Source organism: Osmerus eperlanus, chromosome 11, assembly GCF_963692335.1.
Source record: "Osmerus eperlanus chromosome 11, fOsmEpe2.1, whole genome shotgun sequence".
Classification (NCBI taxonomy): domain Eukaryota; kingdom Metazoa; phylum Chordata; class Actinopteri; order Osmeriformes; family Osmeridae; genus Osmerus; species Osmerus eperlanus.
This window is the reverse complement of record NC_085028.1, coordinates 13872700-13889175: the sequence shown is the minus strand read 5'-3', so window position 1 is coordinate 13889175 and position 16476 is coordinate 13872700. Positions and strand designations below refer to the sequence as shown.

Sequence of the window (16476 nt, the reverse complement as noted above, 5' to 3'; positions counted from 1 at the left end):
TGTGAGGGGGATTCCCACTGGGGATGATTGCCTAGCAACACATTTGCAACAGCTCTAAGGTGGGTGAGCAGTATCTGGTGCATGACCAGTCAGAGCACTGTGCTACATTGGTTCAGTATATCAAATACTAAAAGAGACTAATCAGTTGATGATCGGAATATAACAGTGACTGACAGTTGTGTTTTATGAAGAAATATTTATCAAGATCTGTAAGTGATTAGCTAAAACACACATGTAATTGAGAGCAGTGCAATTGTATTATTCAGACATTACTGATGACTCAGGTGATTGTGTTCAAGGCTACATGTGTATTTTGCTGTTAAAATTGTGTTTTTCTGATGACGGATTACATGACTGAATGATCGTTAATATTTGGTTATACACTGACATCTGGTGTACTCATGAGGAATTGAATTGTGTAAATCACAATTGTTGGAAAGAAAATATAGACGTAGGTATACTTTATTCTGTTTGTAAAAAGCTATTCACACTGATTTGTGAGTGTATAGGTTTCAAATGAATTGATCACGAAATAAATAAATAAATAAATATATGAATTATATAGTATCTCTACAGAAATTCTAGTTTTAATATCTAAGGAAAGTCATCTGTCTTTCTCACTATGTCACATAATAACATAAAATATAATAATGTTATATAAAATATAAAACGGACATTTCCGGTCGGTGTAACGCCCCTCTTCCGCTCTAACGCCCTTGTAGCTATGGAAACTCGTCAATGGCAGCATCCACACCAGTCATTTCACCCTTATCCCCCATCCTCAGAGGTGCTGTGTGTGATAGCTTGTGAATGTGCAAATATTGCTGATAAATCAGGGGCTTCAAGATGGCGATACAACAAAGGACGGCTTTTTTCATCCTCTTTTTTAGCATCAGTAAGTTCTTTCCCTTTACTATAACGGTTTTAACTTTACGCAACATGCATCGCAATTAAATCACACCGATGCTTTGTTAATATTGACATTGTGGACTTGTGCTACTACTACACGCTGCAACCTGTATTACACTTTTGCTACACATCAAATAAATAATATTAGCTAACACTATAGCATAACGTTATCTATAATAATAGTCCCGGCGTGCAAAGGGTTTGAAATTGCTCCGCATACCTTGGCTATTGTAGAGTGAGCGGCCCCATAGCTATCGTCCATTCAAACTCTCCAACATTTCCAGACCCAATTATCGGCCACGACCGTTTCTTCCGTTAATTTCATAAAGAAGATATGCAGCAGCAATGAAAGAAAGTAACTCACTGATATGTACACACCTTATATTTCTGCACACAAAATTACAGCCTCTTACTTAGAGATTTGAGTGTGTAAACATGCTCTCAACCCGTATGTGTAGCATCTGCCTTGCGCAGCTTCAAACTTGACAATTCTCCATTGAAAGTGGTTGGACGAACGATAATGGGGCCCCTTGGCTAACTGCTAAAATGTGGAAAATAACATTTCTAGGCACATCCCTATTGAATTTTAAAACCGGAATGTTATTATATAGGTGTGTATCTATATATTAAAGTACAATGCTGTGACATAACGTTTTTATGTCGACATATTCGTAACATTTCTGACGAGCGTCGAGAGCTAGGTGGACGATAAAGGGACCCCGCTTTATACGGTAGTCTATTTAGCTGGCAAGCTAGATTATGTAGGCAGGATAAAGCAGGAGGCTGGCTGGCTAGCTAGCTAGATAGTTTGTTGTTGAATTTTGTAGGGTAGGTCGAGCTGACAGTGAGTCAAATGCAAGAGTAGTCGGCTGGTTTAACACTGACCAGCTTGTGAGCAAGCAAATCATGAGTTGCCTACTAGTAACCTACCCTTGGATATTCGCGGAGCACCAATACATTATCTGAGACTTGTTACCAACAGTTCGATAGAAACTTTACTAAATTAAATTGTATGGAAAAATGTCCTATCTGCGTTATTGCTGTACATTTCAGCTAGGCTACTGTATGATGTGAGTGAATTGTCAGTGTGTTTCAGTGGATTTGCTGGAATGCCTGGGAATTGTTTCTTTTTTAAAGTAATGGATCAACAGCAAGGAGATGGGAATGGACGTTTTTTTTCATATTTGGTTTATTAAGAGGATTGTACAGTGTGGCTACTTAAGAGAGCATTTTACTCAGAGTGGGCTATAGATTTACTGTTTCTGCATTATAATAACCAGAGGGATTAGATTGAGATGGTCTTTGGAATATCTCAAACATCTATTATTTCCCCCCTATTGTACTGTGTAGATGTGTAGATGTTCTACTCTTCACATAATGAATCATTTCTTTATATAGCCTATTGAGTAAAGAAGTGTTTTTAATTGTTAAGCTTATGTGGAATGCTTGTATTGTAGGAATACAATAGCAATCAGCCATTGTCTTTTTAATTGACCATGGGGCTTCTCTCCCACGACCTGAAACTGTCTGGGAAAACAAACAAAGCCTTATGTAGCCAGTGTACAAACTGGATCAGTCTGTAGTGACTATGACATGAAGACGCTACTAGGAAATTAGTCAAAATCAGATAATTCTAAAGCGATAGCAGCATGCCTTAAACAGCAACTTATTGTTTATTGTTTTGGGGCAGCCAGGCTACTCATAATGGTTCAGTGAAATGTTTTGATTGAGTCTTGGGAAGATTATTTCAATGGTTAGGCTGACGTGTGGGACAAATCTCTGCTATGCCATAGGATGATTTGCTGGACAAGCATTCCTTGTGTCTCTCAACATGACCAGTCACAGCTGGGGGTAAAAATAGCCCTTGATATACAGGGCTGGGAAAGTTTGCTGTTGAGACCTGAGAGTCACATCTCATCACTGTATCCACAGCTGTGCTCATATGACTGGTTGCTCTAGTTTGGCTGTACGTGCATTTTCTACTTTAGGAACTAGTCTTGCCCAGCCCCACTAGTCTTGCTCACCCCCAACAAGGAAATAACAGTGAGAGAGGCATTCAAATAGTCTACTTCACAGTTCCCTGTCCTACAGCCATTCTGGTGTTGTCTGATGAATTAAGAAATAGACAATTTCATGTTCATCATATTTTTTTTTTACCCAATAAGCCTACCATTTAATCAATTGCTGAGTGCTTTTATCTGTCTGGATTATACTTCTGAGGTGCATAATATGCTTAGATGACATTACATTACAGTCTGATTTCAGCCCTCATTAGAAGTCCTTCACATCGCCCACACAGAGGGAGTGAATGTTTTCATTACCCAGCATGAGACTCTTAGCAGCTATTATACCTCCTCATTATTTAGTCTTAGACTGGTTTGGAGACTACAGAGGCTAAAACACACTGAGGAATACTGATCTCTCCAATACTTCAGAAATGCTCTTTTTGCCTCTTGTGGTGTTTAACTTTTAGTTGGACAAGACACACAAACATTCTATTGGCTGACCCCAGATGCAGCCATCTTTACCCGTATTTTTATAAATTGCTCTAAACCTCGTATCAGGATCTGTGTCTGATTGGCATAGACACTGGACTGTGTCATTGGTGTTAGCAACTTTGTTTGTCTTTGACAGGTTACATTCCATCTCTGGCTGTGATCCTGCGCACTACGGACAAGACTGTCTGGGCTAATGAATTTGAGAGTAAGTTGTGTAAAAAAAGGACCCTTCCAAGGATAAGACAGTTCATATTCAATTTGCAGTCTGACACAGACTGTTTTCTTTTCAGCCATTGAACTGACCTGTTTGATAGAGTCCATATCAACAAACAATCCCAGAATTGAATGGAAGAAAATAAAAAAAGGAGTTGTCAGTTATGTATACTTTCAGAATCGGATTTCAGGTAATTATTCCTTGAAGCCCAAAACCAGCCAGCCATGTTACGGTACACAGTAAGCCTAGTTTATAACCATACTGTTTTATCAGGGGACTTGGAGCACAGAGCACAGCTCAGAGAGCCGGCCAACCTCTTGATCCTCAACACAAGCCGCTCTGACACTGCAGAGTATCGCTGTGAGGTCGCTGCCATCGACGACCAAAGGGACTTTGATGAGATCCTCATCAGTCTTGCAGTCAGAGGCAAGCACATGGTTTAATATTTCTTCTACTAAACAGTCTTTGGATTGTGACCTTTGTGTATGTCAATGATGCTGTGGACAGTACTTTGCAGTAAAGTGTTATGATTCTGTGTGGTGTGTAGTGAAGCCAGTGGTGCCACGATGCAGTGTGCCCGTGGCAGTGACAGTAGGCACGTCCTCTGAGCTACACTGCCTGGAGAATGAGGGTTTTCCTGCCCCACAATACAGCTGGTTCCACGACAACGAGGAACTTCCTCTTGATCCTAAGAACAGCATCAAGTTCATCAACTCCTCTTACACCATCAACTCTGACACAGGAGGCCTGGTGAGTTATGGCCAACGGGTTAGAACAATGTTGCTTGATGACAGAAGGATTTATTGTTGTGTTTTCTTCGCTTTACTCTTTTACTTCACTCTCTCTCCTAATCCACTTTTAGAAGTAGATGTTAGAGGGTACAGTTGATCAATTTTGGGGTGTGTCTGCAGAAATTCCGGAGGGTTCGGAAGGAGGACGCTGGGGAGTACTATTGCCAAGCGAAGAATGACGCAGGATACTCCCAGTGCCCCCCACAGAAGATGGAAGTCTGTGAGTGCCATAACCTAACAGGCGGATGCAGTAATGTTAAATTTAGCTGTCCTGTGTCACACAGGACATGCCATTGTGCATTGCAGGTTTCGCCAGTGAGTCATGTGAGTCCACTGTAGTGCCGTGACAGTAAATCACAACGGTTGTCATCTCTTTAATAGGGACACTCCAAGGTCGTTTTCATGGAGTTTTTTTTTAACTTGTGGGGATGTTTAATCTCTGTGTCGTTCACATGTTTTTCCAGATGATGTTGACATTTTGGGGATATTCCTGAAGTCGTTTGGAGCAGTAGTGGCCGTGATATGTGTGACAGTTGGAGTTTGTCATGCCCATAAACATGGCTGCTTCTCCAGCAAGGATCAAGAAGGGAACAAGTACGTGGCAATATAGGAAAAAATATGAGTATTTTGGGACATCATTCCCTTAAGAATTCCACACAACTGTATATGGGGAAGGCTCAGTGGTATATTGAGGTTCTATTAATACATTTAAAATGTTTTAATAGTTGTTTGGAAATGATGGACTGATTTTGTCTTTCAGCTATAAACTGCCAGCACAGGATGACGGTGTGGACTATGGTGATGCAGATGAGGTGAGTAAATGTACCTTTGCACTAAATAAAATAGTGCTCAATGAAGATTAATTAAGCTATATTTTTATATAAAATGTACACCATTAATCAATTTGTGATGTAATGTATCCATCAGGGTCACTTCAGACACAAATCATCATTTGTAATTTAAAATCAGAACAAGAAGGCAGAGAATGAGGACGGAAGAAGACACACTGAAGACAGAGGCAAATTCTTACGGACTAGCTTTGTGGAAGAAATCTGAGTTGTAAGATTGTGCATTATTCTCTATTATGTGCATTAGCATTTGCCCAACAAGCTAATGTGCATTAGCTTTTGCTCAACAAGCTTGCCAAAGTTATCATAATAATGTGAACCATTATTTTGCTATTACTTTCTGATAGACATTTGCCATTTAATGTCATTTTTAACTATATTTCAGCACAAGGTTTTTATTTCTTCAGACATCACTGTCAACAGTACCATTTCAAATCTGTGACACTTGAGCTTTGATCAATATGCTCATGTTCAACTAATGCTGGAACATTCCCTCACAATGTTTTTGAAAAATATCCCTTTTTTACGTCCTATTTCTACACCGTACACTGAACATGTTTTGTTAGAAATGTCTGTCAAAACCTCTGACTGCAGGTTTGCCTGGTTTATGTTCCTATGGTAAGGTTGTGTCAGTTTCTTTTTGTATATAGTTATTGTATACAGACATGTAGACAAAATAAAGCTTATAAACTCAGAGTTAAAAGGCACAATATTGTATAGTCTTCAATGTGCTAAATAGAGACAATTAATCTCTTATGACAAGATAACTGCTGAAACAGGTTATACAGTATATCCTATAAATGCTGCAACTCAAGATATACTACAGTATACATGTAAGTATGATTTCAGAGTGCCGTTTTTGTGTACAAGTGACCTTCTGTTCTTACAAATCATTTAATAAAAATATATTGGACATATTGTCCACAAATTGTGACTTAGTATTATGTACATAATGTTGATGTTTCTTTTTTTAAATTAATTTTCATTAACACAGTACACAATAATGTACTCATAACAACAAAACTACAGTGTGTATAACTTATCAGTATTATTACTGTTTGCATAATAAGGATTAACAATCATTTGAAAAATGTAAATAGTTTTATTTATCAATGGTTTTTTTCCACTGGTCTAATTTCTAACATGTAACTACTCAGGAACTGTTAAATATGTTCATCGTTCATTGTTGTTGTGTAAGAACTAAATACTGTTAATGTTTCATTTTCATTTAGTAAATAAAGATACAAGTAACTGATGTTGAGACCTTTACTTTGTAGTAACAGTAAAAGTCTTTTATTTTGAAACATAAGAAAACCCGGAAGTGGATGACGAGAGGAAATGATCGTTTGACAACATATGACATTACATTAAAGCGTCTCAGAAAAGATAGCTACAATTTAGCTATCAATCCAACACCGATTGATTTCTAAAGGAATCATCAAGACACTACTAATCGGCATCGAGTTGTATTGTGTAGATAGTTTAAATCCGAAGGAAAAACGTCCGTTTTTAATTTAAATAGATAGCCTAACACATTACTCTGCACATTCTGATAGACTGCGTTGCATTTACTTAATCGTTGGTTGTGGCTGATAACTGTCACGGTAGTCAAATCTAAACCGTCAATTACATTTGTATCATTATCTCCACAGACCTCCTGTTTGTATGCGCAAAGCGAAGAAGCAGCGTAAGGACTGATCCGTAGCCAACCTCGGTGACAAACAAATTGGCGTATTGCACTTCGTGCTAATGAACAGCCCAAATTGATAGAACATTGGACACTGCAAGTGTCTCATACAATCCCTCAAAAGTATCAGAAAAGGGCTTAATCTCAGGCGTTCTTGGATCCCATCATCCAAGCTTTAAATATGAGTTTTTTCAGTTTTGGCCAGAGTGCAGAAGTTGACGTTGTTCTGAATGATGCAGAGACACGAAAGAAAGCTGAACATAAGACTGAAGATGGAAAGAAAGACAAGTATTTTCTCTTTTATGACGGGGAGACAGTGAGTGGAAAGGTGAACGTAACTCTCAAGAACCCTGGGAAAAGACTTGAACATCAAGGCATCAAAATAGAATTTGTTGGACAAATCGGTGGGTACATATAACTGCAGATAAACTGATGCACATGTTGCACATACAACAAACTTCAAAATAACATTTACTATGCTGCCTAGTTAAACCCAGCATTGACCCATTAGGGGAAATATTCATCAATACCGATTTTAAATTTGGAATGTCAAATGTAAAATGCATGTCCTTACTTTTTAGAGCTCTACTATGACCGAGGAAACCACCATGAGTTTGTTTCTCTGGTGAAAGATCTTGCAAGGCCGGGTGAACTCACCCAGTCACAGACCTTTGACTTTGAGTTCACCCATGTTGAGAAACCCTATGAGTCTTACACGGGCCAGAATGTCAAGCTACGGTAAGTGAAAGCACAGCTTTAACATTCATTTGTGAATCACTAACCTAGGTTCATCTTTGACCTGTCATGTGCAGTGCCCACTGTTACGCTTCAATAATTTCAATGTGTACAGAAATGTTTTAGGCTACATGATTCCACACAGGCGACACATACAGCTATTATTAAACTTATTAAAACTAATTTAATCACTGAGTCCCCACATTATGATATATAATCAGTATATATTCGTGTTGATGTTGAGTTCAGTTGGTTGTCTTATGCAATTGGTTCCTCTTTCAGGTACTTCCTCCGGGCTACAGTGAGCAGGAGACTGAATGACATCAGCAAAGAGATGGATATTGTGGTACACACACTCAGCACATACCCAGAGCTCAACTCTTCCATAAAGATGGAAGTGGGCATTGAAGACTGTCTTCATATTGAGTTTGAGTACAACAAATCCAAGTAAGGTCCAATTCCCACCTAGTCTTTGTGTACTTGTGCATGTACCCTTATATTCTGTCCACCTTCCACAAGTTGCCAGACAGTTGTTTGCCTAATTCCTCTATTTGTCTCTCCACAGATACCACCTGAAAGATGTGATTGTGGGTAAAATCTACTTCCTACTGGTGAGGATTAAGATTAAGCACATGGAGATTGACATAATCAAACGTGAGACAACAGGCACTGGTCCAAGTGTGTACCATGAAAACGACACCATCGCTAAATATGAGATAATGGATGGTGCACCAGTCAGAGGTAAATACCATGATGATGTTTACCAGTAGATGAAGCAATGTCATCAGTCACTCAGTCAGTCCTTCCGCTGCTTTTCTCTGACCTGCATTTTGCATTTTAGGAGAATCTATTCCCATCAGGTTGTTCTTAGCTGGCTATGAGATGACTCCTACCATGCGAGACATTAACAAGAAGTTCTCAGTGCGTTACTACCTAAACCTGGTGCTGATTGACGAAGAAGAGAGGCGCTACTTTAAACAGCAGGTAGAACACTGAGTTTTCAGATTATAAGGGTTGTAGTTATGCGTTCAAGGTCATTTGGGTAGATTTTGGAGGTGGATAGGGATCACTTTACAAACAGTAGGGAATTCCAGATTTTCCTAAACAAGTGATGAAACCCAGCTTGAGTTAACCTAACACAATCACTCCTTCCTCTTCAAGGAAATTACACTCTGGAGGAAAGGTGACGTGGTGAGGAAGAGTATGTCCCACCAGGCCATCATAGGTGTCCAGCGGTTTGAGGGCTCAGCCAGTTCAGAGAGCGCGCTGGAGCAGGCGGCGAGAGAGGACAGCGGCTAAAGCTGCAGTCGTTCATTAGCCTCACGGAAGACTGGCGTCTGAGGAAGAGTAGTGGAGGCACCTGTCAGCTCACATCATCACTGTTGAAGCAGCCTTCTGTTTATTACAGCTGCTGAGTGAAGGGAGAGGGGGACCATGAAGGGAAACTGGATATACACACATGAACAATGAAAAATATGTCTGCATTTGGCATCACAGATGGCTGCAGGATGCAGACTAACCTCTTTCTCTACACACTTCTCCAATTAAAGTTAAGCCAACTACATGTTTAAACCTTCCCTGTGTGACAACTAAAATAAGCATATTATACTGTCCTTTTTATTTCTTATCTTCTAATGACCAACTCTAATTTGTCACAAAATCCATTTCTAACTTTGGCTTTCTAAATGATTCTCTGTACAAAATGCTGTACGGCCATGTACGGGAATTTAAATCATGAGAAACGACAATGCATTTTTAACATTCCACACCCAATCTAATGCATTCCTGCAATTTGATGTGGTTAAGAACTCTTAAAGAATAACTTTGCACTGGTGTTTTCTTTGCTTCTCATTCTCTGGTAATTCATTGTATGTGTTAAGATTACACAAAGAAATATTCAGAGAGATTCTGTTGCATCAAACATGTAAGTCTGCTGTCTTTGTTGAATGAGAGTTCTAAAGTATTGTTCCACACATGTTTGTCCTGTAAATAAGAGCAGCTATTGTATTCTCATGCCCCTTTTAGCTCTAATACAAAGTGATTTGCTAATACAGTTTAGTCTGTGCCATAGAATCAGTTATCTTCACTTCAGCATTCCAATAGTGTTAGCTGAGGCAGGGGTATATTGTGCTTGTGTTTGAGGTCTGATAGTGAGAAGTCTTCTATATTCCACACTAGAGACTTGAAATGTTGTGCCTATAAGTATCTAGCAAATGAAATCCTCTTGCCACTAACACATACTTTTGAGCTTGTTTTAACCTGAAAGATCGATCGTCTATTTTTTGTGCTCAAAATAACTAATAAATGATCCTCTGTCCCTAAAACATAAGTAAATTGATGCCAAATTCTCTGTTTGATGTGTCAGTCTGGTCTTTGCTTTTAGAAACAAAATTTAGACATTTTAAAAATAAAATTTATTTAACAGTATTTGGCATAAGAATGCAATTTGGTTAAGCATTCACGGTTTTTATGACAATGTTTACAATCAGTATACACATGAGTTGAGTTAGTAGTTCTGAGCGTTTTCAGGTTATGCCAGTTGGTCATCATCTCCATGTCATTTCAAGACCGCTCTTGGTTCTCCAAACTCAGGACAAAATCAAATTCCTCTGATAAGGAGAGAGAAATAAACTTATGAAATTGTGATTTGTACTATGTACAAAGTACTACTGTATGTGAACTCACCAGTAGTAAGGGGTTGGACGGAAAGTCTTGCTCTTGTGAACAGAGACATGTCCTTCAGTGGCCCTCCTTTAGCCTTGTGCTGCTGGTGGTACTTCTTTAGCTCTGACAGAGGGACAAAACGCTTCATCATCCTTTCAAAGTGAACATCCACCTGTCAGACACACACAAAAACAAGATGGCGCAAAGCCTTTGGCACAAGGTTGTGTTTAAGAACACCAACAATGAATGTTATTAATCATCTTACCATACTCCATTTGGGATTGTCTACCGTGCTGGAGGGATCATAATGGACATCTTTCTTATCAAACTGAGTGTGGTCCACGTATGCTTCCTTTACGACCTATAGTATGACAGACAGCATGTGAGAGCTACGTACTAATCTTCACAAGGTACATTTACCAGTACAATAAACACGCCTCACTTTCATTAGGCCCGCTACTCCAGGCTCTTTACAGTTGCTGTGGTAAAAGAAGGCAAGCTGTCCTTCTTTCATGTCTCTCATGAAGTTGCGTGCCTGCATACAATAAAACGTACTATTAACTCTGAAGCTGCAAACAACTTTTGACAACCCTTCTACTTTTCATCGGTTCTCTCATCATGACACTTCCAACACTACATCCGACATCTTCCAGCTGGTTAACAGTGTGATCTTCGGTGTAAGATTACTTGATAGTTTCTGACACCGTCCCAACACCCGGTTTGGTTTGGTTGAGCCTTCAGATCTTCAATGCCAAACTGTAAATGGAGGCAGGTAGTGTTCTTACAACGCTGAATAAAGTGCCCGTGATTCAACGTACACAGTTTGGTGACGATTACCTTCACATCTATGCCGTTTTCAAACCGACTGTCAGGCTCTGACTTCATCAGCCAGTGGCAGTACTGTGGACGGCTAGTGGGTTCTTTTGTGCTTACATTCTTCTTCGGCATCTCACAGGTCGATGCCTTTCTTTTACCTCGGACTCTTGAGCCAGGCTCTTCCGAAGGTGAGTCCTCCACCTGGCCATCATTTACTGCCTGCTCATTGTCCCCTGGGTGGCACACAACAACCTACATTTTTCTCCTAAATAAACAAACAATATCATGCATACCATTTTCACATATCAGATCAAATTAAATGAATTCCATACGAGACTTTGTTGTTCTTGCATTCCCATTCCCACGTGTCCTTTTCTTAGGTGGCATCTGAAAATGAATGTTAAGCAAAAGCACTGTAGCTAAAAAGCACTCCAAAGATCCTTAAAACTGCGTCTCAATAATCCCATGAACAGAACAACACATGAATCACGATGCACAAGAAAATATTTGAAGGCATAAAACAAACCCTTAGAATTGACCAACCAGCGTGTGTCTGAACTCAACGTTGTATCACGTGATAGTAACGTAACAAAACAAAGCTAAGCCATTTCTACAAAATTGGTGAGACTGCTAACAAATCTAATATCGTATGCGACAAGAATTGTGTCTTGTATCTTGAATATTTTTTCATACAGTCCTACTTTACAGCATTTGTTTGTAAACCGCGATTATGTTCCTAATCCATTAGACTTCCATTTTTTGTAGTTGCAAAAGTAGAACTACATTTCCATACAAGCAAGGTGACACTGCTGCAGTTTGATAACCAACCAACATGGCTGCAGTGGGGACGTTATGTAGAGCTGCCAGACTGAGTTCGTACATACCCAGAAATCGGCGTTTAATATTTAACCACTTTCAAATACGGAGGATAGCTTCATGCATCGATCGTAAGTCCAATTTTCTTAGCTAACTTTCAATGGGCCAAATTGACAAAATTTCCACGTGACATTAATGGGAAGAAAATACTGACAAGCCAGCTGACTAACGTTGGCAGCATTGACATTATTTAGGGAGACATGCATGGTGTATATAAACTGTATTCGTAACAATGTTTACATCAGAAATAGTGTAGCGCTATTAAGTAAAAAGTACACGAATTATGTCAGTCACATGGTTGATTCCCATTGGGTATTGAGGCGCCATATCCACCACTCAGAGACTGGCTGGTAAACACACCCAATATCACTAACCTCATCTGACTTCTTAGGTGTGATTAATTTGTATAATGTGTAACATTTGCCATTGTTTAGTTACAATGAATGTGATGTTAGGACATACTTTTTGCTGAAGAAAGCTAGTTGTCCAAGGAGAACTTCCTTCAACTCAGTTCTGTGTGACCCCCTTCACCTTGCAGCTTCTTACGGGCTCACAGATGAACAGAAGGAGTTTCAAAAGGTGGCCTTCGACTTTGCTGCCAATGAGATGGCACCCCACATGGCCGAGTGGGACGAAAAGGTGTGGCTATGTTTTTTGAAATACATACGAGGTTTGCAAACTCAGGGTGTCATTACATTATATAATCACTTGTGGACCGACATGAGGTGCTACTTCTAAGTTTGAGGTGACAGTTATCTCTCATTGTTCAGGAAATCTTTCCAGTGGACACCATGCAGAAGGCAGCTCAGCTTGGGTTTGGGGGCATCTACGTACAACCGGATGTGGGAGGATCGGGGCTGTCACGTCTAGACACGTCGGTCATCTTTGAGGCCTTATCCACTGGCTGTGTCAGCACCACCGCCTATATCAGCATACACAAGTAAGCTTGGCACGTGTCCGGCCAATCACAGGAGAGCACCATGTAGGATTACACTGCTTGTTTATTTTAAATAAAGGCCAGAAACCCTTCTCATACAGCAGAGTGAATGGGGAAGGTCTAAACAAACGCAATGGTTATTTGCTGATATTTAAATTTTTCCACAATGCTCATTCTGTCCTGTACAGTATGTGTGCCTGGATGATTGACACCTTTGGAAACACAGAGCAGAGGGAGAAGTACTGCCCTGATCTCTGCACTATGGATAAGTTTGCCTCCTACTGTCTCACTGAACCAGGTGAGTCTTCCTTGATACATGTTTACAAGTTTCAGTACAAGTATTCTTATGTGGTTCTATTGACTATTTGTGTGTGGTTTTAGTCACAGATCGAGACTTTGATGCACTCTGGTGCGTGCGTGTAATTCCAGGTAGTGGCAGTGATGCTGCGTCTTTACTCAGTAACGCAAAGCTGAAAGGAGACCACTATGTTCTAAACGGCTCTAAGGTACTACATGTTCTTAGGTTCGCATTATTTCTGTTGTAATGTTCCCAGCATTATCCTGCATGTAAATGATAATACCACATTAGAAATAGTTGTTCCATCTGTGTCCTACTACAGGCCTTCATTAGTGGAGGAGGAGACACAGACGTGTACATAGTGATGTGCCGAACTGGAGGGAAAGGCCCTAAAGGAATTTCCTGTCTCGTGGTGGAAAAAGGAACTCCGGGGCTCAGCTTTGGAAAGAAGGAGAAGAAGGTAACTGTAATTCTGATGATGCCACTCACAACGCCACAACCACAAGGGGGCAGGGTTGAGCCAAAGTTGTGGTACAGAGAAGATGAATGGCTTGACTGCAATTGACAGAAGTTTTATTTTTATTTCTAAAGGTGGGTTGGAACTGTCAGCCAACCAGGGCAGTGATATTTGAGGACTGTGCTGTACCAGTAACCAATCGACTGGGGCAGGAGGGACAGGGCTTTACTATGGCCATGAAAGGCCTAAATGGGGGCAGGATCAACATTGGTACGATTTGTTTTATGATACCATACTGATTCATGTTATCGTTTTTGTGTTGTTGAAGTAAATACGTTTAGAAATACATTCTTGATAACTGCTTTAGTTTACATCCATGTTCCTGTGATCCTTCTCCATTCAGCTTCCTGTTCACTTGGGGCTGCTCACGCATGTGTGCAGCTGGCGAGGGATCACTTGCTCGTACGCAAGCAATTTGGGGAGACTCTGTCTAACAACCAGGTACTCGGCTCACAGCCTCGCCACGTAGAGCTAAGTGTTGTTCCATTCGATGTTTAACCAGGACCAGAGACCCTCTGTTTGCTCCCGTAGTTCCTACAGTTCAAACTGGCTGAGATGGCCACCAAGCTGGTAGCGTCTCGTCTGATGGTGCGTCAGGCTGCCGTGTCCTTGCAGGAGAACAGGGCCGACGCCGTGGCCCTCTGCTCTATGGCCAAGCTCTTCGTCACAGATGAGTGCTTCGATGTGAGTGCACACCTGCGGTCGTCTCTTTTATAGGGTTTTCCATGGATGATAAATCGGGAGTCAGGTGGCTGAGCGGTTAGGGAATCGGGCTAGTAATCTGAAGGTTGCCAGTTCGATTCCCGGCCGTGCAAAATGACGTTGTGTCCTTGGGCAAGGCACTTCATTGCGTCGGGGGAATGTCCCTGTACTTACTGTAAGTCGCTCTGGATAAGAGCGTCTGCTAAATGACTAAATGTAAATGTGTTGCGCAATTGAAGTCATTTGGCAGTTACATTCTGGGCGTTTTGTTTTGGTTTGTTGCTTGGTTTGATTTATGTTTAGGCTCCACGCTCTGAGCTCATTGGTGTTTGCGCTTCCTTCGCAGATTTGCAACCAAGCTCTCCAGATGCATGGTGGGTATGGTTACCTGAAAGACTACGCTGTTCAGCAGTTTGTAAGGGACATCAGAGTTCACCAGATATTAGAAGGTATGTTTAAAGTAACATGTCTGACGTCTGCAATACTTGTAAGATACACTGTGTATTTGAAGGGATGTGGTTACCATTATTAGCCACTTTAAGTGACTTGCATTTGCCAAATAGCTCCAATCACAGTACATTGAGCTGTCTCCCTCTTTGTTCAGGAACCAACGAAGTGATGCGGATGATCATAGCCAGAAGTCTGTTGACTGAGTCGTGATAAATGTTATTCCATAGCCTTCCCATGAATGGACTTCCGGTCTCAGTGGGTTGGTGGTGACCACTTCCTGTTGGTTAATACCCCGATGTTTGTCTGTGACTGATTTCCTTAAGTGTTGTAACTGAGGACAGAGAGCGGGATGGCTTTAAGATACTGCACTCATTAGGTCTCTGTGTTTGTGGTATTAAGTCATGTTACATAAATATGCATTTAGTTTGTTTAAAAATGAAAGCTGCTTAGTCTCATGTAAGGAAAGATGTGTCCCAGACATGCAATGTCTTTCATCTCTGCTGTATTCTCTGACAGGGGATGTTTGTAATGATGTGTAATTTACAGTGTGCAGTTAGATGATTGGTCTAGTATTGTCTAACAACATAGTTAAATCTAACAGTCAACTACGTGGGCTGTTAGCCTTTCCTGCAGTGGCCTTTCTTGTGTTTTATATTTGAGACTTGTATAGTCTTAGTGGCAACAGACTGTGTATTAATATATTTTTTTTGTAACCTGAATGCACAACAGGAGGCTGTTAGGCAAACTGATTTTAAATGATATCATGTATTGTACTATGTATGGTACACAATGGTGTACCACTGTCATTTACACCCCAAATAAAACTTTGTCTGTTTCTATCTCTCTAGATGTTTGGTCTTCCCTGTTCAAGGACATAAGGACATGTTCATTGGCATTCTTAAAATAAAGACAATCTTACTCTTTCTACCATTTTTATTGAAAAAGTAATGATGCCATGATGGAAAAACTAAAATCTCAAAGCCAGTGAACATTAACATTACACCAAGCAATTATAAATTAAATATACTCTCACTAGCCACTATTAGGTACTCCTTGCTTGTACAGGATTGGAACCCTCTTTGTCTATAGAATTGGCTAAATTCACAACAATACTCTGGCGTTTAAACAATAGGGTTAGAATCCTAACCCTAGTGAATCCTATGAATCCATACTTTCATGTTTACGCCAAATTCTGACCCTACCATCTGAATGTTGCAGCAAAGAATTAGACTCATCCGACCAGGCAACGTTTTTCAATGTTGGTCCAGTTTTGGTGAGCCCGTGCGATCCAAGCGGAGAGTAGAGGCCCCTGATGTGGTATTCAAGGTTCAAAGTTTTTGATTTTGTTTGCATTCAGAGATGCTCTTCTACATACCTCAGATGTAAAGAGTGGGTATTTGAGTTACTGTTGCCTTTTTTATCGGTTCGAACCATTCTGTCCATTCTCCGATCCCATCAACAAGGCATTTTAGCCCAAGAAAACTCCCGCTCACTGGACAGTTTCTCTCTTTCGGACCATTTTCTGTAAATCCTA

At 40.4% G+C, this 16476-nt stretch overlaps 4 protein-coding genes across 6 annotated transcripts; 3 read left to right on the top strand and 1 right to left on the bottom strand.

Annotated features, from left to right (window-relative positions):
• The first annotated feature begins 729 nt into the window (after nucleotides 1-729).
• Nucleotides 730-6516, top strand: jam3a (junctional adhesion molecule 3a). The gene is made up of 9 exons (XM_062473919.1): nucleotides 730-895; nucleotides 3544-3612; nucleotides 3698-3811; nucleotides 3895-4047; nucleotides 4169-4371; nucleotides 4533-4632; nucleotides 4877-5006; nucleotides 5173-5224; nucleotides 5340-6516. The coding sequence occupies exons 1-9, from the start codon at nucleotides 847-849 to the stop codon at nucleotides 5373-5375; spliced, it is 906 nt and encodes a 301-aa protein (XP_062329903.1). The 5' UTR covers nucleotides 730-846; the 3' UTR covers nucleotides 5376-6516.
• Nucleotides 6517-6579: 63 nt separating this feature from the next.
• Nucleotides 6580-10036, top strand: vps26b (VPS26, retromer complex component B). The gene is made up of 6 exons (XM_062473918.1): nucleotides 6580-7351; nucleotides 7529-7685; nucleotides 7965-8129; nucleotides 8248-8423; nucleotides 8524-8666; nucleotides 8844-10036. Exons 1-6 carry the CDS (start codon nucleotides 7129-7131, stop codon nucleotides 8979-8981), a joined length of 1002 nt encoding a protein of 333 aa, XP_062329902.1. The 5' UTR covers nucleotides 6580-7128; the 3' UTR covers nucleotides 8982-10036.
• On the bottom strand, nucleotides 9975-11686 carry thyn1 (thymocyte nuclear protein 1). 2 transcript variants are annotated; one of them, XM_062473921.1, is made up of 7 exons: nucleotides 11495-11686; nucleotides 11184-11395; nucleotides 11034-11102; nucleotides 10789-10881; nucleotides 10612-10707; nucleotides 10368-10518; nucleotides 9975-10291 (listed from the first exon to the last, which is right to left on the bottom strand). In XM_062473921.1, exons 1-7 carry the CDS (start codon nucleotides 11547-11549, stop codon nucleotides 10245-10247), a joined length of 723 nt encoding a protein of 240 aa, XP_062329905.1. In that variant the 5' UTR covers nucleotides 11550-11686; the 3' UTR covers nucleotides 9975-10244. The 2 variants fall into 2 exon arrangements, with proteins under 2 accessions (XP_062329905.1, XP_062329906.1); XM_062473922.1 differs by having other exon boundaries at nucleotides 11184-11414; nucleotides 11495-11659.
• Nucleotides 11687-11763: 77 nt separating this feature from the next.
• On the top strand, nucleotides 11764-15782 carry acad8 (acyl-CoA dehydrogenase family, member 8). 2 transcript variants are annotated; one of them, XM_062473917.1, is made up of 11 exons: nucleotides 11765-12109; nucleotides 12577-12677; nucleotides 12809-12978; nucleotides 13164-13273; nucleotides 13405-13481; nucleotides 13596-13733; nucleotides 13865-14000; nucleotides 14134-14231; nucleotides 14322-14474; nucleotides 14839-14941; nucleotides 15097-15782. In XM_062473917.1, the coding sequence occupies exons 1-11, from the start codon at nucleotides 11995-11997 to the stop codon at nucleotides 15150-15152; spliced, it is 1257 nt and encodes a 418-aa protein (XP_062329901.1). In that variant the 5' UTR covers nucleotides 11765-11994; the 3' UTR covers nucleotides 15153-15782. The 2 variants fall into 2 exon arrangements, with proteins under 2 accessions (XP_062329900.1, XP_062329901.1); XM_062473916.1 differs by lacking the exon at nucleotides 15097-15782 and having other exon boundaries at nucleotides 11764-12109; nucleotides 14839-15039.
• The last annotated feature ends 694 nt before the right edge of the window (nucleotides 15783-16476 follow it).